This window comes from Diceros bicornis, chromosome 1 (genome assembly GCF_020826845.1).
Source record: "Diceros bicornis minor isolate mBicDic1 chromosome 1, mDicBic1.mat.cur, whole genome shotgun sequence".
In the NCBI taxonomy this organism is placed as follows: Eukaryota; Metazoa; Chordata; class Mammalia; order Perissodactyla; family Rhinocerotidae; genus Diceros; species Diceros bicornis.
In genome coordinates this window covers 44,109,753-44,137,434 of record NC_080740.1, presented here as the reverse complement: position 1 = coordinate 44,137,434, position 27,682 = coordinate 44,109,753, and the positions used below count along the sequence as shown (strand labels likewise).

Sequence of the window (27,682 nt, the reverse complement as noted above, 5' to 3'; positions counted from 1 at the left end):
ACCTTAATAAATGAAACAGTTTGCTCATCTACATATCCAATCTATCATTTTCTTACAGGTTTCGAGATAGTATGGCTACATATTCTTTCCACCCTTCCCAACGGCACACATTTTTGGCAAATGTCTTCATCACTGAGGGCAAGGAACTATAAAATCAGAACACATTCCTATCTACCAGAGAGAATATTTTCAATCAGCAACAGGTACATAGCAGCACAGATTGCTTACTGCTTCCATGACAAGAAGCCAACAAGAACTAGGGGAAAATTCGAGGTGAATGACTTGAGATTGGGCAATGGAGGTCAGAATTAGCCAGGTTTCTCTTTGGAGCCCATACTCTTAGAGATTATTTTGAGATATCTATATATGTTAGAAACACAATTAGTGAGGCCCTGTTTTACTCCATTTTATTTTTTTTATCTTTTTATTTTTTATTTTTTGTGAGGATGATCAGCCCTGTGCTAACATCTGCCAATCCTCCTCTTTTTTTTTTTTTCCTGAGGAAGATTGGCCCTGGGCTAACACCCGTGCCCATCTTCCTCCACTTTATATGGGACGCCGCCACAGCACGGCTTGCCAAGCAGTGCGTCAGTGCGTGCCCGGGATCCGAACTGGCGAACCCCGGGCCACGGCAGCAGAGCGCAAGCACTTAACCTCTGCACCACCCGGCCGGCCCGTTTTACTTAGCAATGGGTGCTAAGAGATGGGGAAGAAAATTAAAAGGGAAGGAAGATATTCTGAGAACCAAAATACATGATGATAGATTAAACTGAACCATGTAGTATCCTTGCCTTTCATAGCCAGTTCAGTTACTTGTCTCATACTTTTGTTAAGGAAAGACAATGGGAGGGCTAAAAGACAAGGAGCTCCTTAAAAGACCGTGTCCTGCTATCAGGCGAGGGAGAAATCCAAACAGAGATTGCTGCTGTGAAGCACTCTAAATAAAACTGTTCAGTTTATCCTCACCGGCCATCAGGTAGACTCGTCTCTGTGATCCTGCTGGGAGCTAACAGACAAGAGTGCAGGAGCCGACAGTTCTTCCTGATGTCGGATCACTTCGTGGAATGTGACCCAATTTTATTGAGCAGCACTGTTGAATTACCAAAAGGCTAGCTGAAGTTACACTCACTTTCCTTGCCCTTGGTCAAGGAACAGTGAAATTGTATAGATAACCCTTTCTCTTTCAGTGGATTAATGTTGAGAGAAGAATATTATCAAGGGCCAGAGGAAATGAAAAGATAATTCCTATTGATAAAATGAGCTGTTCCTGGGCAGTCTGCTCTAACCACAATCCTCTCTGTGGCTCCTCCTCTCCATGTTTCCTTGTCTGGGCTATGTTCACCTATTTTTGCAGAGATGCTCCTCCCACACTCAGGTGTGAGTGGAGTAAAGGGGCCTCCCAGGTTCCACCTGTATGAGGAAGGAAGCTGAAACCGCCTAAAAGGGCCTTGACAACGGGGCTGGCACTATTTTTGCTCACATATTCAACACTTTCACAGACACATCAAAAAATTACTTGAAGCCTAATGCCTTATGTTCAGCCTCATGCCGAAGAACTTTATTTTCGTTTTTTAAGCTAAAATGTTATTGGAAACAAAATTTTCTCAGCTAGCTGCTCGGGAACAATATACTGTATCATGAAGCTCCGTACATTTTAAGTGTTTTTGAAATTCTAGCAGGACAAAGTAAGTCCCCCATTTTTTTCCCTTGAATTTTGACATTTAAACCATCTTCTTCCTCTTCCAGGCTCTTCGGCATCAAGACCAGGCTGCTGGAAAGAAGGAGCCACGTGAAAAGTGCATGAGAAGTGAGCGTGGAAAACACAGAAATGGAATGCCCGTGGGGCTGAAGATGGCGCTGACTTAGCGAAGGTTCTCGCTTCTGCTTCCGTGGTCCCGGCTGGGGCAGCCAGCATCAGGCCAGGCCACACCCAAACGGCAGGAAGAAAGACTGTACAACGGGTCCCCTTGAATCATGCTACTAAAAAAAGGTGCAACGAGAAACAAGTCCCTGTGCATTCTTAGTCACAACTGTGGGCAGAAGAACCCATATGATTCCTCCCTTTGGTATTAAATAACAGTTTAAAAAAGCTTTTTAGAAACAAAGCAAATACATGGTGGGACTGGAAATGTTAGCCATCCCAGGTTAGTTGTCCACTGAAATAAGTCTCATCCCTAGTCATAAATAAATAATCTCTTTCCTGGTCTGACTTCCACGCCAGGATCAATATCTCTTAACATCTTACTTATTTTATTACTGCTTTTGGTTTTCTGGGACTGATTGAAAGTTGCTCAGAGGAAATCTTTGGTTTTGCTTAAGTGTCCGTGACATTTAATCATGACTTTCCTTGCAGTTTAATTCCAACCAGTCAATCAGTTAATCCACTTCGATTGATTCTGGGCTCTCGGTTATTGGCTTGCACTCATTGGGCATCCGCTGGTGTCGGCTCAGCTGGGTGGCCTGCGTGAAGCTCCTCTCACACCTCTCGCACCTGGTGGAGGCAAGAGAGAAAATTGAGACCAGGGAGTGGGGCCTGCAGGGTGATGGGCTTCCTCTCATCCTGCCTAATCAGAACAGACACTCCAAAGTGGCTTCAGATTTTACCGGCTCAAGAGGTTTAATTGGTGGCTCCTTCCAAGGCCTGGATGCCTGTGATGGGACAAAGCCGGTCTGATGCAGAACAGAGGGATCTGTCAATAGGCAGGGGGAAGGTGATTTCTCCAGAGAGCCCTGTCCTGCTGCAGCTCTGATCACTGTCAGTTCAAATAGATAAAGAACAAAAAGAGATTTTTAGGAGTGAGCCATCAAAGCAGCAGCTTGTCTGCAGTTTTCTGCTCTGTAACCCCAAAGAGAAATTGATGACAAATAGAATTTCACCGCCTGCTAATTTCAAATCAGGAATTCTACTCCCCTCAGCATAGCAGTCAAAGCGCGATCATCTCTGAATTTGGAAACCAGAGGAAGCAATACATTACTTTGCAGTGGCTATGGGAGTGGAGGTAAGTGGCCGCTTGGGGGCAAGAGCTAGTTACAGTATCAGAGCCCAACCAAATTTAGGGTTAAAACAGTGTTTATGTGAGGTAGGGGGCTCAGAAAAACCTGAAATCAATCACTGTTTGTGTGGTTCAAGAAGTTTACTTCTCCAGAAAGTACAGTAGAAAGAATGTAGTTGTGGGCCATAATTAAGGGCCAGTGTGTCTGATGAGGAGAAAAATGGGTTTCACACTTCAAGAATATCTCCTCTCCTTCACTTAAAAAAGAAAGATTATAGGGCGGCCGGCCCCATGGCTTAGCGGTTAAGTGTGCACGCTCTGCTACTGGCGGCCCGGGTTCGGATCCCAGGCGCACACTGACGCACTGCTTGTCCAGCCATGCTGAGGCGGCGTCCCACATAAAGCAACTAGAAGGATGTGCAACTATGACATACAACTATCTACTGGGGCTTTGGGGAGAAAAAGGGAAAAAAAGGAGGAGGATTGGCAATAGATGTTAGCTCAGGGCCAGTCTTCCTCAACAAAAAGAGGAGGATTGGCATGGATGTTAGCTCAGGGGTCATCTTCCTCACAAAAAAAAAAGAAAAAAGAAAGATTATAATATAGAGACTCTGAGCCCCACCCATCTCCTATGTAATACACACTTACTAGCTTGATGGCTACTCAGTGTACAAAACACATACACAGAAATCTAGTGGTGGTGTTTAGTTTTTTGGTGGTGGTTGTTGTTCCTGGCTGGTTGTCTATGATTATACACACACACACACACACATACACACAGATGAGCTGTGGCAGCAAGCTGGGCACAGACAGGGACTACTCTGCTCGTCTGGGCTGCCTGAAGCACTGGCTGAGCACCCGTTAGGGCACAGTGGCCACCTCAGCCATCCCCTTAATGTCCTCTCCTCAACCCCTTGAAGGAAAAGATTTTCAGGAGAGCTGCAGTCAATTGTCCTTTTCTTAACGCCATCTTTGGTTCTCGGGTCCCTGCACTAGTGGGGCTGCGGCAAAGCCATCCTGACAAAGTCCAAACTGTCCATCACGTGCCATGTGCCCCCTTATCTGGTGGCCAGTGCTCTCTTGCTCCTGTTTAGTAAATTATACAAAGTGCCTGGCCACAGAAATAATTACCTATAAAAATAGAACACATCCACCCACTTTGGGGATTCTTGCACATTGTTGGATGTTGAGAAGCTGGAGTTTGACTGTCACGGTTGGATTTTTCAGGGCTCCTGCACCAGCTCGTGTGTCAGGGTGAAGAAGTTGTGTTTCTTGGATTGTCTTTCAAGGAATATTTTTAGCAGCCTGTTCCACTGTTAAAAACTGCACTGTGATCTTGACAAATGTACAGTGTCAGCTTTAATGTATCAGACCTATCAGCTCAATGAAAATAACTCAGAAGTATTGATCAGCTAATGATTTTTGGTGCATTCATTAACGTCCACGGGCAGCTCATCCCCTCTCCAGAGCTCCTGAAGGGCCGAAGGCACGTTAGCGAATTGCTGATCGTTTATTAGAAAACTGATTAGTTACTGGATTAGTGTGTCAAAATACACTACCTTTCACTGCTTGACAAACTTTCCAATTATTATATTCCTTTTTTAAAATTGTGAAGCTCTAGAATCAAGTTCAAAGAGAGAAAAATAGCTGAACAATTATGAGGACTGACCGTTTGCCTGGCTCATGCTTTTGCACTTCTGATCTTGTGTATTAGAGTAGAAAGAATTCATAAGCGGGAAGTTTAGTACTTCACATAAGGCAAAAGTGTATGTAATATGTAATATTTAAATATCCAGATAACAGAGACATTAAGAGAGGAGTGACATTTTTCTCAAGTGTTTGCCTAAATGCCTCACAGATATTTACCCTCATGGAACAATTTTCTATAAAAGGAAATTTACTAAAGTCTGATCCATCAGGTGCCTGAGATCATTTCTGAAAAATCATCTCTAGTGCCATCTGCTCACCAAGTGTGAGTAAAAACACATGCAGATATGTAGAAAATTACCTTAATTTAGATCCTTTTCCTAGGAGTTTCCCTTCTCGAAGAAAGTGGGCTACTAGAAATAATATCTATGTGAGTTGGGAATGATAAGAATATAATTCATATAATTGAGGAAGTAGAGAGAGCTAAATATAAAAATATTTTTTTTGAAAATAAGGGAAGGGCCTCAGTTTTATGTTCATCATCTTTAATTTTAGAAAAATTCCCTTCACAAGTTATTTTCATAGCTTAATGAAACTCATCAGAAGGACAGACTCAATGCAAATACCTAGGTTCTGGCAGGTCAGAGCAGGACTTCAGTGGGGTTGGCATTTCATTAACCCTGAACTACAATGCCAGACGAGTGACTGGGCATGGGTACTTCCAAGCCGGGGCTTCATGTGGTGTAACAGAATAAGAAGGAAGGAAAGATGAGGGTAATGAGCTTGGAGCAAAGAAATAGTCTTGCACACTTGGTCTTCCTCATCGTGCTGACGTCACAGCCTTGAAGAGAACATCGCAGGAACACTGAAGTGGAAAGTCGTCCGAATATTTCAGCAAAGAGAAAGTCCCCAACTTTCTATCAGTACAAATATCTTAATTAGACTTAATTTCCTTTTAGACTTGACATCATTCCTTACTTAATGTGATGCTGATTGGATTATAGGTACAGGGAGCTTAACAATTACCACCTGAAACTGACAGAGGTGCAAACAATGTCAAGTTCTGTTACACAGAAAATCTGCAAGAAGCTTTCTTTCTGTGCCACTACAGCCTGTCACAAAATACTTCTTGAACCGAACCAAATTGCACAGGGCTTCGTACATTTGATGTGCTCAATGCATATTTACTGATGTGCTCTTTTGATTTGCTTTGATTTTGCCTAGATCTTGTTAAAAATATTAGATGCTCTTTAGAATACCCTCTAATTTTTTTTATACCGAGCCAAACTGTCTGTACTTAAGGCAAAAATGCAGTGATGAGCATTTCCCCCTGCTTCCAACAAAGATGAAGAGAAGAATCTCTCCTATGGAACGTCCTGGTCTTCTCAGGTGCAGAAGCCAGGCATCAAGAAGCTCACATGGATCCTTCCAGGCAGAGCAGCCTCCCTGAAATCTTGAGAGATGATGTTTAGTAATAGGGAAGGAGAAAGGAGTCCTCACTATAAAGCATAAGTTTTAGACTGCCAACCTCCCTCCTTCCTTCTTTCCTCTTTTTAATAAAGTGCTTGGCAATTGCTGTTAAATGAAATGATGTCTTGCTTTTGTTCCTTGTCCTCCACGACTTCTAGTCTCACAGCACAGACTGAAAGCTGAGACCTTCAATATGATCCTTTGATATGTGTTTTTCCTCTGTGTTCCTTTACCTTAGAAATTCTAAGTCGACAGCCTAGGTTAGCTGCCGACAGGCCCATGAACTACCTAGAGCTTGGGGGATGGAGTCTTTCAGTGGGATTTCAGCCAATCAGATTGTGAGGCAAAGCCCTGGAATGAAACTAGGATCTCTTAGTGCCAAATCTTCTCCAGCCTTCTTTGAACAGCAATAATCTTGATCTGCCTTCAAAAACCACGTCTCAGCAGAAGATTTTAGAAGTTGGAAAGGGCTTTCCCCTGGCGTGGCAGGCTCAGTCTCAGCTGGCCCCTGAGAATTCTGTGAAGGCCTCTTGGCCCCTGGGTGGGTGGAACAATTTGGGGACTGAGCCATTTGGGGCATCAATTTGGAAGCTGCCCCAGGCGTACAGTTTAGGGTTGTGCATCTTTACAAGATTCTTTTCCTTCTTTGCAACATTGTTTAAGTCAATAGCCATTAGTTGAAGTAGTAAAATTAACTGTTGTGGCGAAACCCATTTTACTGACTTATCTGCAACAAAAGTTTTTTTGCATGTTTGTTTTATAAGCTTGTAAAAGGATATCTTCATAATATTTACAAATGTCCATGGGATGGATATCCATGAGCTATGGTTGGAAGATTCCCAAAACTCCCTTGGGATAGATCAATCCTGAATGATCTGGTTGTATACACTGAAGGATTTAGCTTTCTAGTTCTTAGAAGATGTTTAAATCTTACACTTTTAAAATAAGAGTACACTCAGTTCTCCCCTGGGAATATATATTTGATACGGTAAAAAAAAAAAAAACTCCATAGTATGTTGCTATCCTAATAAGAGGAAAAGCAGAAGGAACTAAAACATGCACATAGAATCTAATCCTACTAGCTCTGGATGCTTCCTTATATTTTTTTTCGAGATGAAATTAGGTTATGGTCACAAAAAATACTTTCAGAGAGGAAAAAGATACAATTACTAAAGCCCTTCAAATATTAATCTGATTAATTAAAATTAAGTTAAAATGGCAGCTCTATCGGAAACATGACAAAAACAGAATGTTAAAGAAAAAAAATTGAGTGGAGTCAACAAGGTTACACATAAGTAACACCTTAACATTAATAGAAATCTATTTCCCATTTTGACCCTGAAACCTCTTCAATTAATTACTAAAATCTATTTACACAGCAACAAGATAAAAATCAATCTGATTCCTGGCACTGTATCTGTCTGGCTGCCCTCTGTAATACAGGGGCCAGGAGGATTGTCGGTCCTCCTGCATCTCTGCTTCTGAAAAGCTCTCTTGCTCAAAGGCACAGGAAATGTGCTATTGTCATCTTGCACATCCAGAGCAGCGCTGAAGCCAGATTCTGTGAACCCCCTGAGGGCTAGACCTGAGGACAATGACAAAGTCCAGTGGCGCAGGACAAAAACACCTGCAATAAGGAACTCTAGTACTGTGCCAACCCCTCTGGCCCTTGGGGTGGATTAGAAAAAACTGGCCTCTTTGGGCTACCGCAGCCACAGAGGGCACAGCTCAGCTTGGATAGTGCAGCTTGCTGTTAGACCCCATCCTTCCCCTTAGCCAGACGCCTTCATGCAATTAACAAGCTGCTCCTGTGTACAAAGACAAAAATTTAAACTATTTTTATTATTAATATCTAAACCACTATGAAAATAGGAATAATGAATAAAGGTAACTAATTTGTGAGGAGGCAAGTGATGAGCTCCTCCCTCCACTGGCAGACACTGAGGTGGAGACCGGGAGGATGAGACTAGCAGGACGAGACGAGCAGGACTCTGTGACCCCAAGCCCAGCCTAGCCTCAGGCTGAGCATCACAGCGACAGCATGCCACACCAGCTGGTCTGGAGGGAAAATCATGGGTAATGAGACTCTGGGAAGACTCCTTGGTTGAGACTGACCAAAGGGACTTGTCTCTGACTGCCTGAATTATTTCCTTTCTTGCTTGATCTTGTCCTACAAAAGGTAAATAGGCTGTACATCTATGGCCTTTTAATTCTCCTTTTTAATCAGGGAAAGGCAGCGTAGCAAAGAGTAAGAGAGATGCAAGAGGGCGGAACAGAAAAGAGCCCATCACACAGACAGTAAATACTGCTCTGAGACCACGGACCCATCATACATGCTGGTTCACATGCCCAAGCCTTTCCACATGCTGTTTGGGATGCCAGAAAAGCCTCTTTCCCTTTGCATGTCTGGAAAACTCCTACTCATCTTTCAAAATACATCTTAAATACCATCTCCCCCAGGAGGCATTGATTACTCCACTTCTGTGCTACTCTGAAACACCATACATATATGTTTTACAGTTTTTCACTTTTGCACTATTTGCCCTATGTTGTAATACTTGTTTATTAATTGGGCTTCCCCATAAACTATGAGATCTTCAAAGACTTGGGGGGCTGAGTCTCATTCACCTTTGTATCTCTTGTGCCTAGCAGGGTGCCTAGCACAAAGGTAGGTGCTCAATAGATTTGCTGAATTAATGAACACACATATAAATGAACGTATGAATGAATGAGTGAGTGAATGAATAGGCCACCTTGCATGATTCAGATGTCTATTGTTTTCATCACCGTGCTATATCTAGAAACACACTCACTCAGGCACCCTCCCTTTGCCAAAGCCATTGGAATTCAGTTCCACCTCTTTCCACATTCGCTGAATCCTCAAGAACTTGGATGTGCCCTGTATTTGGTTTTGTTTCTCTTTTTTCACTAACATGGTAATTCTGAGATCCAAAGGGCACACTTAAAAGCTGGAAGTTGGCTGCTATAATAGATTCAAACCTCATTAACACATAGGAAAGAGGAGGAAATAGTTCACTAGAATCCTAAAAGGTTCAAGTCCCACAAGAGATGATTATCCAGATATCCTAAATTGTGGCCACTTTGCTGATGATGGTCATGAGGCTTGCTGATGACCATGAGATGGCACTGTGTGGCTCTGGCTCAAATTCTAGCATAGATCCTCAGGAACTAGAAAGAATCTTAAACTACTTACTCCTACTTCCTCATTTTACCAACAAGAAAACAGACCCAGAAAAATTGTCTCAAGTCCAAGGTTACGCAGCTCAAGCCAGGATCAGTGTATAGGTTTCCCGACTTCATTTTCCCAATGACAGCCAATAAACAAGTAGGTCCCTTGCAGCCTGGACACTGACCTTCCAAATAGCCTCCTGCACCACCTGGCTGAACCGGGCAGCACTGGCCCCCTTGCCTTCAGGCTCTTGGGAAAGGCTAAGAGAAAGGGGGATGAAGGGCTTGGCGCTACTTACTTGAAGGGCTTTTCTCCAGTATGGGTTCGGATGTGGTTGTTGAGGGTGGTGGCCCCGGCAAAGGCACGACCACAGTAGCCGCACTTGAAAGGCCGGTCACTGGAGTGAGTGACCACGTGGTTCCTCAGTTCTGAAGGCTGGGAAAAGGACTGGGAGCAGTGACCGCATTGGTAAGGTCTGAAACAAATAAAGAGACTGCCTGGTCATTGTTTTCTATGTGAGTCAGTGGAAGCCAGCATCATGAGGCAGGGCCAAAACTTTTTGGTGACATTTTCTCAGTCTTTGAAACAGAGCATAGAGATTGGGCTGCTGGGTTCCCGTTACTTTACTTGTTGCCACAGGAATAAAATTCACAGAGATGCTGAGACACACTAATTCCCAAACAAATATTTGTTTCCAGTATCAACCACACCATTCAAGAACCCCTACTTTCTAGACAAATATTAGCGTACTTTTGGGAGCATTGAGAGTACAGACTCTATTGAGCAGAATTTTACAAGAGAAAATATGTAATTGTCTCTCATAATTCCATAGAACTTTTCAAAGTGCTTTAAAATCAATTATCTACTTTAATCTTTACAATAATTCTCTGGGGCAGGGAAAGCAGTTGTTATTATCTCTGTCAGCTCAGAAAACTGAAGATAAACCATCCTCATAGGAAATATGCTCTTGATGCCAAGGTCACTCTAGGGTGTCTGGACCTTATTCTAAGTGCCAGGTAAACATGCAGGCAAGTCAGCAAGTTGCATGTGTGTTTTAATAAATACTAAACTGTCTTGGGGACTGTCTATGGCACAACCCCAACTTGGGGTCATCTGATATATTACACAGATGAACACAGGTGTGCACCTAGATTTGTTCCTTTGTAAAAGTCCTGACTTCTACTTACTCCCCTCCCCCCATTAATATTTATCCATTGGGTCTTTTTCCTGAACTTCAGCTCCCTGGTTTAATCTGGTAGCAAGCAATGATTTATAGCAGCACAGAAATGACGGGATGTCACTACGCTTGCAGAAGGATGACTGTGATGCAAAAGCAAATGGAAGGAAGTTGTGACAAATACCTGATAATTAGCAAGATTATCAGAGAACATTCTTTCCAGCTCATGAAAAGTATATCAATTTTTAGTTTTCATAAAATAGATTAAAATTCTGTCTTCTCTACAGAAGTTCTTCTGCTTACTTAAGCAGAATCTGGTGAGTGATATAAAACCTGGGAAGTTTTCCCTATTTGAAGCTATTTCATATCATTCCTTGACAGGGCTCTAATTTGTTTATCAAAATTTTTGTTAAGAAAATTAATAATCTGTCATGAAGGATATTAACAGTGCTCACAAAGCTCTGGTCTGTGGCCCAGACATTTCTGGCTGCATTTAGAAAGTGAATGGTGAAAGCTGACTTAATTGCTCCACCTTTAACAAATGCATAAGCTCCAGTGACCAGAAACCAAAATGCAGGGCTAGGAGACAATGGTGACCAAGCATGTACAACAATTCAATTAAGTGCAAAATAAAGTGTACCCTCTCATTTGTCAAGTGAAGTGCTTAATTGTGGCTATTTGCCTCACTGAACACAAATACTATTATTTCACCAGGCTTCAGCACACTGAGCACTGATTGTAGAATTTTTTAGCTTGATTAATAGTCCAGGATTGGTCAATAACTCAATACTATACAATTTTAATTACTTACATTTAGAAATCTATTCTAACTGCTCTCAAACAAGTTTCAAAGAAATATATAAGAGTCCTTGGTAAGGAGTGTATCAATCTTGACAAATTACACATGCATTTTATTACAATTATAAAATAATGCTTTGAAAGTCATTAAAATTATACATAGATGAAAATGTCCTGCAAAATCTGTCCTTGGTAGTAACCATTAACCTTAAAGGGCTACTCAAGAAATCATTCTCTCAGGGGTGAATTTTTTAAATGTCATTGAAGATTATAAATAAAATAATATATTTATATATGCTATATCTACTGACAATTGATTTTTCTAATAGTGAAGGAACCATTAACATTTATTAGCCTCTGGTTATCTATTTTTAATAGCTATCACAATAAACAATAAGCCACTAAATAAAACCAATTAATCTTTTCTTTTTTTTTCTAACTCTGCTGTCAAAAGTTGGGATGATTTATTTCCTATAGTCAGAAGTCCATCCATCCTTTTTACATTAATAGTCACAGGGGCAAAGATTTACACAAAGAAGAGCAGAAATGACCACAAAGAGGCTTATGTTGAATTCTTATATCAAGATAATACCAATGAAAGGCAAATAGGATTCTAACACATCACTTTTGCCTAGCACCGGCCCGAGAGGCATTTGCTAGGTATCCAGTGACCTTGGCACAGTTTTCAAAACTTTGCAGAATTCAGCTTGACTGAATGGAAGGGTCTAGAACAGGGGAGATAGGAGAGGTGAGTCTTACTTCAGCCTCTGACCCTAATCAGCTGTGGGACTTGGACAAGTCACTCAACTTCCCTCTCTATTTTTTCCTCTCTCTGGTAAGCAGAAGGGACTGCTTACTAGATGCTCTCGTGCACCCCGTCATGCTCTGTTCCTGTTTTCAGATAATCAACAAATGTGTGCCGCCTGAGGATCTGTATGAGACACAGCCTCACAAAAGATAGCATCAATATGATCTCCATCTTTTACTGTGTGTACTAGCCAGTTCCCTGTACATAGAGCTTTCTATGGTTTTGTGTGTATGTCCATGCTACTGAGAATATGGACCATTTAAACTTATTTGGTAAACAGTTGAGAATTCATAGCAACAAGAAAATCTGGTACCAAAATGTAGGACCAAACCTTATTTCAGCTGATCTCAAAAAATGAAGTGATATCCCTTCATTCTTAGGTACCTTGAAGAATAAGATTTCAGACCATATGGTCACATTCACCTTTGCAGAAGCTGATTTTATGTAGAATTTAGAACAAAAATCTGTACTCTATTTGCCACTATAATAACAGATTATCTCTCTCAGCCTAGAAATTTATAGAAAGTTAGTCCTCAGAAAGTACAGAAGTTACACAGCTAATAGACAAGATTCCTTCTTTTCCTGGACTTTTAATATTTCCTAAAAAATGAATAAAAGGAGACAATCAAAAGTAATTTAAACATTGACTGTGTCCTCCAGTTTCATGTAATGACATAGGAATACATTCAAAACAGAATGAAACCTTCAAGCCCAAGAGCAGGGCTTAGGAAACATAACTGCCACTAAAGAATCTCAGACATCACAACTTCTTTTGGGACAACTGGCCACAGGAGTTAAGACTATGAATGCATGTTTCTATTAGCACACCCTGACTCCTCACTGCTCACCTGACAGCTGAAAGGCTTTGGGGGCACAGAAGTAGTTGCCATTACTCAGCTTTTTATTCTGATGACTAACATTCCCATTAACTTTTCAAGGTCTGGCTAAAAGCTAAGACTCAATTTATTAGAGTTTTGGACACAATCAATTTCAGCTCCAAAGTTCTGTCTCCCTTTGACGTGTCATACTAGAAGAAGCATGGGAGGACTGCGTCAAGGGCTGTGTTCAGCTTGACTCTTTCCAGGATCTCACGACATTGAACAACTAAATGGGAATTTCCTTTCTAAAGCACTTTGATTCTCCCCAAGTCATCATATACAGCATTTTATTATTCTCAAAACAAACTCAATAGCATTCCTCACAAAGGGATAACATCTCACAACCAGAGGAAGCTTATGGCTTTCTCTCTCTCTCTCTTTTTTTTTACTACTTGAGATATCTAGCAGTATCGTCCAATGATAGAGATGTTCTATATCTATGCCATCCAATGTGGGAACCACTAGCCACATGTAGCTGTTGAGCAATTGAGTGTGGCTAGGGAGATTGAGGAACTAAAATATTATTTTACTTAGTTTTGATTATTTTAAATTTAAATAGCCTCGTGTGGCTAGTTCTAACACAGAAATATCAAGCTTCATGAAAAACTAGAAGGTGTTCCATACTCAATAATGAAATAACTAAAAAACAGACAAAGCCTAGGTTGATTTAGTTAGCATATGTGCCAGTAAATTTATAAGCAGAAATAAAGAAGCGAGACAATTTTGTACATCCTCTGGCATTCTCTGTAACTGGCAGCTCCTCTGTGAAAGATTACTCCAGTAAAATGTGCAATTCATTTACTTTGAGTCTGTAATTGGTTTGGTGTACACATAGGAAAAGAACCAAACACTTAACAGAATTAAGTGTGGTTTGGTTTAAAATATTAATCCTGCTTTGATTTTTCTTTCACAGCATGAAACCTCCAGGACTAAAGTTGTTCAACTGGGGCCACATTCTCTCCTTGCCCCACATCATCAGCTCAATGCACACCTCCTAAGACTTCAAAGGGAGCGCTACTTAGATCACCGCTGGCTGTGTGGAGTGAGAAAAGAACGTAGCTGTATTTAAGGAGAAAAAGACTTCAGGAAAGCAGCAAAAGTGCAGAGCCAGAGCAGCTGCAGAACACAGAAAGCTAGAAAGAAGATAACCTTCACGCTGGGAGGGACAGGGAAACAGTGGAACACAAGAACACTGACGCATTCCAAAGTACTATTATGGTAATGGATTATCTCCAGGATCCTCCCACCAAACAGTACCTTCTAGAGTCACCTTCCCCTTGGGTACTACCACATCCACTTACAAACAATGATATGTCAAAACACAAATGTGAGCGGCTGACAGTGCACCCAGGAGGCTAAACGCGAACTTTCCCCAGGTGTCACAAACAATTAAAAAGGAGAAAAGAAAAGGAAAAGGATGCAAAATAATGATAAGCATTATAAAGACACTTTCTGTGGAAAATAAAAGAGAACATATTCATCAGAAAATAATCCACTGTGATTAAAGGCTTTGCTTACCCCTTTCTGGAGCCCCCCCAATGGGACTGTTGAGAGTTTCTGCAGCAGAAAAACAGAAGAGAAAAGGGATTTCTAACTCCTGGTTCAAGCAAAAGTTGAGTCAAGCTGCTCTGGCCTAGGTAATAAGCTTATGCAAAACCCCAAAGTTTATGAAGTACCTAAATAAAATCTAGATTCATCTAGATTCTAACAGCTTCTTCTCTTTGGATTCTGTCAGGAAAAGAAAAAGTCTGTAGCCTGGGAAAAAGGAAGAAGAAATTTTTGGTTTCATATGTTTAATATATTAACAGAACAAAATCAAAAAGATTCCATGACTCTTGGACCCTCATGAATGTGTTTTTATCTTTAGTACTAATACCTACCTTGTCAGGTCAAACGGAATTTTTTTTTGCATTTAATGTAAGAAACACAGTAGTGAAAAATGATGATGCTGGCAACTCTGGGTATCCTCAGATCTTTTTGCTTTATATCAAAGCATAAACTTTTTGATGGTCCCTCACAGGAAAAAGCTCACGGATATAGACACACAACGTCTCTTTGATGAAGGTTCATACATCTTGGGTTTCGTGGCCAAATATTTAGTCCGTTGAGTGAAAAATATTTTGGACCTAAGATTCAGGGGCCTGTCTAAAACTCTAACCTGTTTACCTTCTGACTTGTCTTCTGTGTCTCCTTTTCTTGCGTCTGGTTCTAGCAAGATTTTCCCATGAAAATAAAAGCAATTGAGTTTTTCAAATAGAAGGGAAATGGTTTCTGACTGGTAGGTTCTAAGCTTTTTCACTGTATATAGCTGAATGGGCACAAACTGCCAAAGACTAAATGCCAACTGATTTATGAGTCAATCACTAAAGAAAATATGTATATTCAGCAGTTGTAAATCTTCACATGGATAACAAGAGAAAAGCCTCCAAATTTAGCAACCAGCTTATACAAATTTGATGTTCCATTTTAGTTCTGTATATTTCTATTTAGCAATTCACTCATATGATTAAGAATTATGAAGAGTATCTTTCATTTCCAAATTTGCTGGTGCAAAGAGAGCATTCTAGGTTCTGGAATAGAAAAGAAATATTCCAGTCCTATACGCTAAAAGCAAATTATGTATCTAGAATGGAACTAGTGGGTCAAAGTGACTAGGCATCTCCCTCTACTTCCCCCTTATCTCTAATAATCAACTAGGATCTGATGGAGTTATTCAAGCATCTCCCCATGATTAGTAAGAAACAGGTACTTTATTACTTTGCCTACACAGGGACCAATTTTTTTGAAGTCATAATGCTGAATTTTAACTTATTCGTGAATGACGGTGATCACCTCAAAAGTCTTCACCAACAAAGCACAAGAAAGGGAGGAGTAGGAACCTACTGCTTGAGTCACTTGATCCCACTCTGGCTCTCTACCTGGATAACAAGCAACCACTACTTCACCTCATCTAAGAAGGGCTGGCCACACCACACCTGGGCTTCTGAGCCAAATAAGCCTGTCAGGGTCTAGCACAGGATGGGAGTCTCATGCCACTTGGATTTTTGGCAATAACTATATTAGATTGAAGTCACATTGACCTAACAGTCTCTCATGGAAGTGTATTTTGTACATGTAAGTCTTCTAATTTGTCAGGTAGTTCTCTGATGGTTTACAGAGATGTATTACAAATTATGACACTATTATTTGACAGGACAGACTTCATAGAGACTTAAACCATAATACACATATGGTTTTCTAAGTATAACTGGGATCAGACAAAACATTCTGTTTTAGTATCTTTCTATTTACCATGACATATTTCCATTGCTTAATGTGATATTCAGCATGAAATCACATACTCAAAGCTAAGCTCTGAGTTCCAGTATCTAGAAACTTTCATCAACTATCATTTCATTTTGCCTGGCACATTCAGATATTATAACAACAACCAACCAGTGCAAATAATAGATCCATACATCTAAACTCGCTCAATTTAAAAAGCAAGTTTATAATAACATAATTTTAATGCATCTTTTATATTTAAAAAGCTACTAAAATGTTTTGCAAACTTTGAATAGATATACCTTGAGGCTGTATGTATACTTGCAAGGAAGGCAAACTTTCAAAAAAATCCTTTCTGCATGAGGAAAACCTTTTCAAAACTTTTGTGTCACGTCTAAAGCCAATGGTACTAAGATGTGCAGAAGTCTGGTGATATTTGCACCAAGTGGCTCTCCTATTGAAAGTAAAAGATTGTAAAGACACAGCTGCCTTAACAGCCCTAATGCAAACATTTCATCATTAATTAGTTACAGCAATGCTTGATGCTAAGCAAGTGGTTTTGAGAATGGCACGAATAAAAACATATACACATGTAAATGTGCATATGTACCCTAAAATGGATTATTATTACTTTAGGAAAGATCCACCCCCTCTCCACCACACCTCCACCTTTCCTGCTGGTGTTTTCTAGCACCCAGTCATATCCTGCAGAGCTGGGAGGGGAGAGCTGGGTGTATATAATAAGGCAAGGAGAGCCAAGAGGCTTAAGATTAATAGACGGCCAAATTAAGAAAATAATTCAGGAGCCCTGCTTCTGAGTCTCCTTTCCTATTTCCAAAAATCATTTCCTGCTTTTATATTCAAAGTGCATTTTCAATGCTATTCTTAGATATTTTGGGTTTAATCAGATTTTCATAGGACCTGAAGGAGAGATAAAACACAATCCTTTCTTATTGAATTAATTTGATTTTTGTCTTTTGCGCTCCCAGCTATCAAGACTGTCGAATAAACCAGTTTTGATTCATAAATAATAGTTCCATTATATCTACTGTGCCACTCGTCAGAGTACCTGAAATTTTAATTCACTTGTTCAGCTAAATTTCATCCTCAGTTCATGGCCATAAAATTCTTTATTGACAAACTTTCAAACCAACTTTGACTCTGAGGTATCTAGTCAACATTTTTCTTCTGTGTGGATATTAGTTTATTGAATAAGTGGCATCTGTTTTCCTCCACATCACTAGCAGAGTAGGTATTTCCTTTTGACAGCTTTGCAGGATTTATGGGTTTGCATGCTCTGAAGAAAAATAGTACTAAGCAAAAAATTCCAATTCATTACCTCTTAGTACTTAATTAAGTTCATACCCACGGCACACTGGAGGTGAACCCTGAAATGGCTGTGACAGCAGCAGAGCCGCCGGCTATATTATCTTTGGAAGACAGAGGGGATTCTAATTATCCTGACCTCATTTTTCCATCTATGATATTCATAAAGGTTCCTTCTCTTTTGCTCCCCCTAAGACTTGGACAGTTTCGAAAGCAAGAGCAGATTCTTCTCTGCAGCCACTGTTCACGGAGCCGGTCTAAACAATAAAGTCAAGCAGTGGCCTAACATTTATTATTCTCTGACCTTCTAGAACGCATACACCTCTATCACAGAGTGATACATACACCTCTCCGAGGTGCGGCTGGAGGAGGTGACTGGAAGCTGGCGGGAGGGCAAGCAGTGTGGGTCTCACTAAGCAAACACACCGTGAGCAGTGAGAGCCGGGGTTACCTGTCGGGGTTCTGCGTGCACACGTGCATCTGTAAGAGGATCCGCTGCGTGAAAGTCTTAAAGCACTGCCCACACTTCCAAAGATGCCAGTCACTGAACTCCGAGTGCAGCTGGCTTGTGGAAGTCGGGCTCGCAAGGACTCGCTGGTTTTTCACGTTGATTTGGTTAAATCCTGATTCAATGGGCCCAGACTTATCCAGGAGGGAGAAGTTCCTGCTGCACGGAGTCTGCGGGAAAACGACGGAGCGCTGCTGGGTGGCCGGGCAGAGTTTGCTGCTCTTGTTGGAGGGCTGCAGGGTGTCTTGTCTGCACATGGCTTCCATTACCGTCGAGGGGACATTTACTGGGAGAACAGCAAGAGTTATAAAAGGTCAGTTTTATTAGCCCTTAAAACAAGCACAATAACACAAGCTTCAAAAAAAATCCTATAAATCAACATTTAAAGAATTTATTTTTCTGGACTCAGAATTAACATAACAGCAGACAATTTGACTTGAGGTGGAAAGCACTATCATCACAAATTAATAACTCATTCAATGCCTATTTATTAAGCTACTACTATATGCTCAGAATTGTTTGTACATGGTCTTTGCCCTCACAGAGCTCACTTATGACTTGAGACATAAAGACTCCATAATGAGGCTCCACTCTGCACCCTAGGTTTGGAGGGAGCTCAGATGGGAGGGGCATAGCGAGAGGGGGCTCTGGAGAACAGGGGCGGGGGGCGGGGAGAGGGGGCGTGCTGCCCAGAAAGCGTGGCCTTGGGCAGTACAGAGAAGGTAGATTCAGGCCTTCTACCAGAACTTGCCAGCACAGGACAGGTATTCAAGAAAAACTGGCAGAGGAGACGAACGGAACAATATGAAAGACGCCTGGAGACAGAAGTCTGGCCATGCTGGTGGGATGTGAGGGAGACAGGCTGACGAGCAGGGCATGGGTTCTCAGCACTGTGGGAATAAGGGGTGAGGGGTGTAGACCTCAGAGGGCTTTTAAAGTCCAAATAAATAAATAAAGACTTCAGGCATAGGAAATCGACACAGACTGTTTCTGAGCAGAGAAATAGCAAGAAAAAAAGCAGCAGTATTCAGGCAGGGCTTGAGTGAGGCATGATTCACAGATAGGGTGCAGGGATAAGAGAAGAGTGGGAGGCAATGGAGTATGGTGCTTGCAACTCATGCTTTGGAATCAGGAAGACCTAGGTTCAAATCCCAACTATGCCTTTTACTAGCTTGGTAAGCATAGGCAAGTTATTCAATCTCTGTGTGCCTCAGCTACCCGTCTGTAAAATGAGGACAGTGATAGTAATAATCCTAAAAGTAACAGCAGCGTGGCTTCGTGGTTGAGACGGCCTAGATTTTAATTCCACTATTTACTAGCTTTGTGACTGCGGGCAAGTATGGAACATCGAAACCCACAATTTAGTTCTTGGTAAAATGTAAAATGGTCACCCAAAGGATTGAGTGAGATAACGTATAGACAGCATTCAGTAAATGCCATGGTTGCCATTCAATAGATCTAGAGCTCTATGATCCCTGGTTTGCTCATCTTTAAACCCCTTTTATGAGGTTTAAATGAGGTAATGAAAGTACTCATCACAGGATCTACCATCAACAATAGCCACCATTCTTATTATTATAGAAGGAGAAGAAACTGGAATGAAGGGAGATGGACCTAAACTGGGCGGTGGCAGTGGGAATGCAGAAAGAACTAGAAGTGAGAAACATTTTCGAGGAGGGAGACTTAATATACTTGAAATTTGTTTTTCTTTATTTTTTAGGTTGTTATTGTGTTAAAAACATGTATCATGTATTCACTGGTCAACCCACAGGTTCAGAGGTGATTAGAACCTAACCTGCTTAAAAACTATTATTCTTTCTTTTTTTTTTTTTTTTTGGTAAGGAAGATTGGCCCTGAGCTAACATCTGCTGCCAATTCTCTTTTTGCTTGAGGAAGACTGTCGCTGAGCTAACATCTGAGCCAATCTTCCTGCACTTTGTATGTGGGACGTTGCCACAGCGTGGCTTTGATGAGTGGTGTGTAGGTCTGCAGCCGCGATCCGAACCTGCTAACCCCAGGCTGTTGAAGCAGAGTGCTCGAACTTAACCACTATGCCACTGGGCCAGCCCCTATTATTCTTTTTCTAATTAACTACTGTGTCAATAAAATGTATTTATTGGTCATTTCAAGGGTTAAAGAGATTAAAGTTTACAGGTTGGTCAAGAGAAGGAAATTAGAGACCAAAATATATGAAAAGGTTGATTGGCAAAAAGATTGGTGATGAGAAGTAAACTATGGCTGTTCTGGTTCAAGGCTGCATGGAAAGGAACACATGGACTGGGAGCTCTCATCCTTACCTGCCACAGACCATTGCTGAGATGACTACGTAGCATGAAAACTGAAGTGTCCTCAACTATAAAAAGAGAATGGTAGGGGACTGTGACTGCCAGGAGTCTCCATGCTTGAGTGGACAGGTAGATACCACGTGTGGGGACATAGAGGGATTGGGGTGTTGCCATTAAGGAGTCTTCAACTCAGAACATTCTATATAATTACATGTATTAGATGAATCCAACAAAAGGAATCACTGAGTCTACAGGGCTCTGTGGGCATGGCCCAACTGTCCTAGGAAGGAAAAAAAAAAAAAAGCAAGAGACTCTCAGGCCTGGAGAGAGCCTAGGTTTGTCCATTTGGTAGTTCTTTACCCTGACTGCACATTAGACTCACAGGAGAGATTTTTAAAAAAATTAAATCAGAATCTCTTGGTAGGGCCTGGGCATCTGCATTTTCTAAAGTTCCCCAAGTGCTTCTAACATACAATCAGGGCTGAGAATCACTGATCTAATCCTACCCTCTCATATTACAAATAAAAAAAGCTGAAGCCCAAGAAGGCCCAGTAACTTGCCCAGGGCCACATATTCAGTTAAGGACACAGCTAAGCTGGAAGCTTTAGCTTTCTGACTTTCAGGGCATTTTTTTTCTGACTACACTCCTATATTGTCTCTGCTTACTAGCTGTGTTTCAAAAATAAAAGGGCTAGTTACAGCTAGTATAGTGTTTTTTTGTGTGTGTATACATATAAATGTATATATATCATATACATAAAAATATGTTATATATGCACCTATACACACATCCATATACATACTTACGTATATGTGTATATTTTATATATAAATATTTATGTATTAATTTCAACTTTTGGAGCAAAAGTGCATAACCAATATAAAATTTGTGCACACATTTTGACTTTCAAAAAATCTTGATTGCACACAAACTGTTACTTTTTAAATAGGTATTGAAAGATAACGAGGAATGTTTCATCATGTTTTGGCACTTTTTAAATAAAAAATAAAACAGCAGCAGTGTCAGAGATCAAGGGAGAACTCATCTTGTTTAGCCCATTTATAACTAATCCAGAAGAGACAAAGCACAGGGAAACCCACAAGCTTTCAGGCAACACTAAGCTCTTGCAGGCTGGGAAATGCCAGACTAGCAGGAAGGCAGGGTGGGAAGACTGAGGAATAAAGATGTCATCAACATGCATGAGAGCAGGAAAACCGCAGATGCTTCCCTGTTGGAAAGAGTAATATGATGCCTTTGGAGGTAAATAATACAAATAATACTCAAGATTATCGATTCTGACTTCTCACTTATGCTCCTGGAAAGTAATCTAGTAAATTAATTTTCAAAAATTGTTAAGGTCACATAACCTTTATATTAAACAAAAGAATTTGTGGGCCAATGAATTTTTGTAAGTTTAATGATCAATGTCAAAATGGTAATAAAGGAAAATTTATACCAGTTTGTATAATAATCTGGGATATATGGGATCTGAGTTAATGATAATAATAGCATTTAAGCAATAAGAGTGGGGATGGTTGGAATAAAATTCTTCTCTGTTTTATTCTTTTCTTCTCTGGGACACCCCAAATCAAATGTAATATGTTTCAAGATACAGGTAGTAACACTTCACTCTATATTCTACTTTTGGCATGGTCCTTTATTGTACTTCTGAATAAATTCAATCCTACGGAAGGAAACAAACATAATTTAGAGAGAAGAAAAAGTAAGGATAGGAACGAATAATTTTCACACAGCGACCATCTTTGATCTCTAAACTGTCCTGCAGAGCTCCTGCACACTTCCATGGGACCCTAGAGATCTACAAAGCATGAGTTTTTAAAGCAAGACTTAAAGGACACAGAAGATTATTCTTCCTAAATATCAGCCTCATCTGCTACAATAATCAAAGGTATTAATAAAACAGGAAATTATCAGAAAGGGAACAGGGAATGAATCAGAAAACACTATTTCATCCCAACTTAAGACAGTACAGACAACTGCAAACAGCCCAGAGATGACCAATGAAAACAACCAAAAAGATGAAGTGGTTTCTACATGAAGGTATACTAACCTAGTAAAATCTCTTCAGTCTATAAAGGCGAAAGGGGAAACAAAGATTAAGGGGAAGAGGGCAAATTCTCAAAGCCTTAAAGGATATAGTCAAGGAAGAATGTGAACTCACGAAATCCTGGAAAATTAAAACATTGAGAGAGGCCAATTCAGGATCCATAAAACAAAGTCCTCCTTTATGCTCTTGTCTATTCAGTCAGTCTACAAGTTCTTACTAAGCATCTATTACATGCCTGACCCTGTGCTGGCGCTGCGGGTACAGGGGGAGCAAGAAAGCCACAGCTCCTCCCTTCATGCCACTTAAACTCTAGTGAGAGGGACTGATATTAAACAAATGTTTTTACAGATAAATATTTACTCAGTTACATCACCTCTAAAATTCCATTAACTGCAAATTGCACCATTAATTGCAAGGCACCGTTAATTGTAAGACATCTGCCAGGTTCAGAAAGACTTAATTGTGAAAAATATATGCATTTTAGAATTGACAACATACAGTTGCTACAAGTGTGATACGTGCTATGAGAGAGAAGAAAGGGGAGCCAGGAAAGCTTATATCAGGGATGGCTAACGTTGGGGTGTGAGGGACGGCTTCCCTGAGGCAGTGACCTTGAATGTGAGTCCTGAAGGGTGCACAGACATCAGACAGGTGCAAAGGGAGGAAAAGGCAATGCAAGGAGATGAAACACTGGCAGCTTTGCCAGAGGTCTGTGTGGCCTACTGAGGTGGGGAGGAGCTCAGGGCACTGAAGGAACTGAAAGGCGGCTAATGCAACCAGAGGGAGAAGGGTCAAGAGGCTGCAGCTGAGGCTGGAGAGGAAGACAGCACAGTCGCCAAGGCCTGCAGCAGCTGGGCAGGTAATGGCAGTAAGCGATGGGAGGTGCGTTAATACAACAGAGGACAGTGGGGTCTGCAGCAAACCGAATAGGGCAAGGCCAATCTAAAGATGTTTGAATTCTAACTTTGTAAAACACTATGTGAGCCATACAAAACATTTCTGGACACTATATGTATCCTGTAGGCTACTATATTAAAGAACCGGGGATTTATAAAAAGAGTAATGGCAAACCAAAAAAACGGTTTTAAGCTAGGGTGTGAGGTGATCAGATTTATCCTTTAAATGCATCATCACTCTATACTGAAATGAAAAAGTGAGACGCAGAACAATGTATATAGCTTGCTGCTATTTGTATAAAAAGGGGAGGGGGAGAGCGAGAGCCAGAGAAAGAGAGGGAGAACATGTTTGGATGGGCAAAATATATGTCTGGAAGGATACCTAAGAACATGTCAACTGATTGCCTCTTGGAAGGAGAATTATATGTCCATAGTACTTTCTGGATTTTGATCTATGGAACTGAACTACCTGTTAACAAAAGGGTGAATAAGCTGCAACAATGAAATAAGCAAATCAATGAAACTTCACTTTGGCTGCAGTGATACTAAATGAGGGACAATGTGACATCCAGGAGGCTACTGCCGTGTTCCAGGCCAAAGCTGATGGTGACGCTGATCAGGTGGCAGCAGCAGAAATGAAAAGAAATGCGTTTAAGAGTATACAATCAACAAGACTTCATAACTGATTGGATAAAAGGATGAGGAAGAGCGAGGTGTCCAGCTATCTAGAAAGAGCAACTGGAGGAGTGGGAATGAGAGTTACTGAACTGGAGGAGAGGCAGTTTGAGAGAGTGAGGAGAATGGTTTCAGTCTTAGACGTTTAGTCTGCGATGCCCATGAGACACGCAAGTGCAGATGCGGAGTAGACAGTTGGATAGGAGTCTGGGGCTCAGCAGAGAGGTCTGGATTGGAAAGAGAAATCTGGGAGTATCTGTCTTAAGTCAGGTCCCCTGGAAAACAGACTCTGAAAAGGAGATTTGCAGGAGGTTTACTAGGAAGTGCTGCCGGGATGGACACCTGTTGGGGAGTGAGGCAAGAGGATCCTGTGGAGGGAGGAGATTAACAACAGCTCTGGAACTGGGAAGGTCCTTCAGTGTAGTCCTGCCTTGGGACAAGAGAATCAGTCCTTAATACCCCTACATTGACTAGTCACTGGACATGGGCTACCTGGGGAGGGGCTACACGTGGAGGGAGCATGACCAAGAGTAAAGCGGCTCTTAGGTTGAAGGTAATTCGTGGAGACAAACTCATCTGAGAGCTCTCAGCTCCCTACACTCCCACAAACTAGGGGAATGAATGCCTCAATCCTGTAGCAAGGTTGGGATCTAGGTAACACACCACAGCATCCTACAGCAATCAAGAGGTCAAATCTCTCGTGACAGGTTTCCCTGTGTCTTTTGTCATTTCTCTCTGCGGACACATTTTCAGTGGGTGCTGCCTTCTGTTGGAGTCCCGCGCAGATACAGAGGCAACCCTATGGGGTGAATTCTCCTTTGCTTCTTCTAGGACCCTACAGGTTTCTCCAGTTCTAGAGCAATTTTTATATTAGTTTCTTGGCCCAGGGTTTCCATACCTGGCAGGTTGTGCAAAATCAAGCCCCACACTATCCCATAGCTGAGGCTGGTTTTTAGTGTGACACTCTGTTCTCACCAATGGCTCAGATGGATGGTTCCTTGGCCTACTGGCTTGAGGGTAGTATTTTTCTAGTCCCCATTCAGGGACAAAATAGTAACTTCCAGTTCCCAGATTTATGTAGGGAGTCCAATCTCCACTTCCCACTGTGCACAAGGGGCCTGGAACCTGACTCCTCTCAACTGCGTTAATACTCAGCCTAACACCCCCGTAGCTCAGGCTCACTGCTATGGCCATCGCATGTGGCACCTGCATTGTGTTTTGTACTGTAGTTGTACGCTTGTGTGCCTTCTTCTAGACTGAGTTCCTTGAGGATGGGGCCTGAGTTTTTGTACCTCATCACAATGCTTCCCATAGGGTCTCGCACACAGATGTTCTTGTTGGGTTGAACTATACTGTAACCTCCTCAATGTTCACAAATAGAAGGCTTGAGTAGGGCCTTCTTTACCCTGGGCCTAGTTTCTCACTGTTGGTGGAATGGTGGCGGTGACGGGCACTGTGTAGAGGTGCCTCTCTTTATTTTATGCTCTTTAAAATCAAAAGAAGAAGGCAGGCCTCATGGAGGCAGAGTTTACTTCAGTGCAGCAACTCCTGTGTTGCCATCAAGTTTCACATTCTGCTACCTCAGCTTCATACGCCAAGACAGAAAAAGCAGCAGGAAGACTTGTTTAACATTTATTCCCAGGTTTTTTTAAAATTTCCTCTGAAACGAATATGAATACACTATGGTCTTTACACTCTGCAGGAGCTAATCCCCCACTGGAAGCTTTGGGGAACCTCATTCCTTCTTGCGGATGCAATCTGTCCACACAGGCGTTCCTTCAGGCTCTTCTGAAAGACCTACAGTCGATGGAGCGGCTCTCTCTTCGGAGCTCTATTACATTCATAACTATGGTTTTTTAAAAGAAAATAACATAGGAATTGCTTCCAGAACTCAAATGCCTGTGTGAAAAGCTGTCTTCTCTTTGAGGCAAGGCAGCTTTCAGTGGCTTGTCTGGGCAGCGAGGATGCCCCACTGCTTCACGGCCGCTGCGGAGGGGCAGTTACTGCAGCCTGAGCCTACCACACATGCTCAATAGGAAACGTGTACTTTCGATGTTGAAAGAACCATGGGAAGAAAATGATATTTTTATAAATGAAAGTGCTTAATAAGTATTATTCACTAAGTAAAATCATATTTGCCTTGAATGTCTTGGTCCATATTTATCAATTTTATTACCAAAGAAAACTCTGGCTGAAATATTAATCTCTCCTAATAATGGCAATAAAATTCTTAATATTTTTCCAGAGAGCATTTATTAATTGTTTACCGTGTGCATCGCACTATAAGGAGGCTCTGTGGAGGCATTTTGTCAAATAAGTCTTTGATCTCAAGAAGCTTCTTTTTAAGGTACCTAATTTATTTTGTAGCTAGCTCAGTAGGATAAAAATTGTCTTGGAATTGCTAATCCTGTTGAGATGATTTAAATTACTCAGGGCTGTGGAAGGCTATCTGTTACATTATCTGTTCATGCCCTTTCACACATTTGTGCTTTTAAATCACACAGAGTATTTTCTCAGTACAGAATAAGGAACCCTCATTATAAAGCATTCCCAGGTCTCTCAGTGAATCATACGGAAGGAGAATCCATCTTAGAGTTAAGAGTCAAAGTCATATATTTCCCCCACACACTCTGATGAAGTTTTCTGCTGGTTTCTTGGGTGGCCAATCACATGACAGATATATGACTTTGACACAGGAACTGAAATAAAATTCCTATAATATCCTTAGGGGAAAAGGGGATATTACACTGTTGAGTATTTTAGTCAATGACTTAATTCCCTTTAAACTTCCCTCCACCCTTACTTAGAGCTCTGAACTCAACCCAAAATAGCCGCCTAGTTTACCTACTGAATCCACAATACTTCAAGCTGCTGTGGCTTTGCGAATTTTCCTCCAAGGATTTCAGGCGCTAAATGATATAACATGTGCCCTGGTAGAGTTTATTCAACACTCTAATCAGCAATCTCAAGAACGCTTCCCACAGGTGGGACTATAGGAGAAAGGACTGAAAAGCAAAACAAATGGTATTACCAGGAAGTACATTTTTGGATGGCACTATGGCACTGAATCTGAAGACCAGATGGTACACTCTTAGACATCCATTGTCAGGTGTCTTTGAATGGTACATAAGACCCCAAAATCCTCCAGCCCAACCCTAAACTCCTCTCATCCATGAAACAGCATCATGAGATGGAAGTAATGTTGTGGATGTGTGACTTCCACCCCAGAGATCCATGTCAAGGGTAAGAAATGCGTTCCCTATGTAGTCATTCCACATTTTCCATTTCTGACTCCTAACTCAGTCGATGGCCATTCCATCCTTCCAGTTCCTCACACCAAAGCCTTGGAGTTATCCTTCACTCCTTTCTCTCTCATTCAGCACCCAATGTGTCAGCAAACGCTGTTGGCTTTACTTGCAAAATGTATCCAGAATCCAATCACTTCTCACCACCTCCACCACTTCTACGCTGGTCCAAACCACCATCATCTCTTCTCTGGATTCCAGCGAGAGCATCTAACTGAATTAACTGCTCCATTCTCAACTCTTACTGTCTAGTCTCCACTCAGTAGCCAGAGTAATCCTGTTACAACTTCAGTCAGACAATATCACTCTTCTGCTCAAAACTCTGCAATAACCGCCTTCACCAGACCCACACAGAGTAAAAGCCAGGGTTCTGACAGTGGCCTCCTATGCCCT

The 27,682-nt window shown here is 41.4% G+C and overlaps 1 protein-coding gene across 2 annotated transcripts in view; it reads right to left on the bottom strand.

The window, feature by feature from the left end:
• Positions 1–1,251: 1,251 nt before the first annotated feature.
• Positions 1,252–27,682, bottom strand: part of PRDM6 (PR/SET domain 6) — a 98,068-nt gene continuing 71,637 nt past the window's right edge. For both annotated transcript variants that reach the window (XM_058539357.1, XM_058539348.1), the window contains 3 exons: positions 18,003–18,345; positions 9,599–9,775; positions 1,252–2,491 (listed from right to left, as the gene is read on the bottom strand). In XM_058539357.1, the coding sequence (XP_058395340.1) occupies positions 2,377–2,491; positions 9,599–9,775; positions 18,003–18,345 (635 nt within the window). In that variant the 3' untranslated portion in view covers positions 1,252–2,376. The remainder of the gene's footprint in view (positions 2,492–9,598; positions 9,776–18,002; positions 18,346–27,682) is intronic.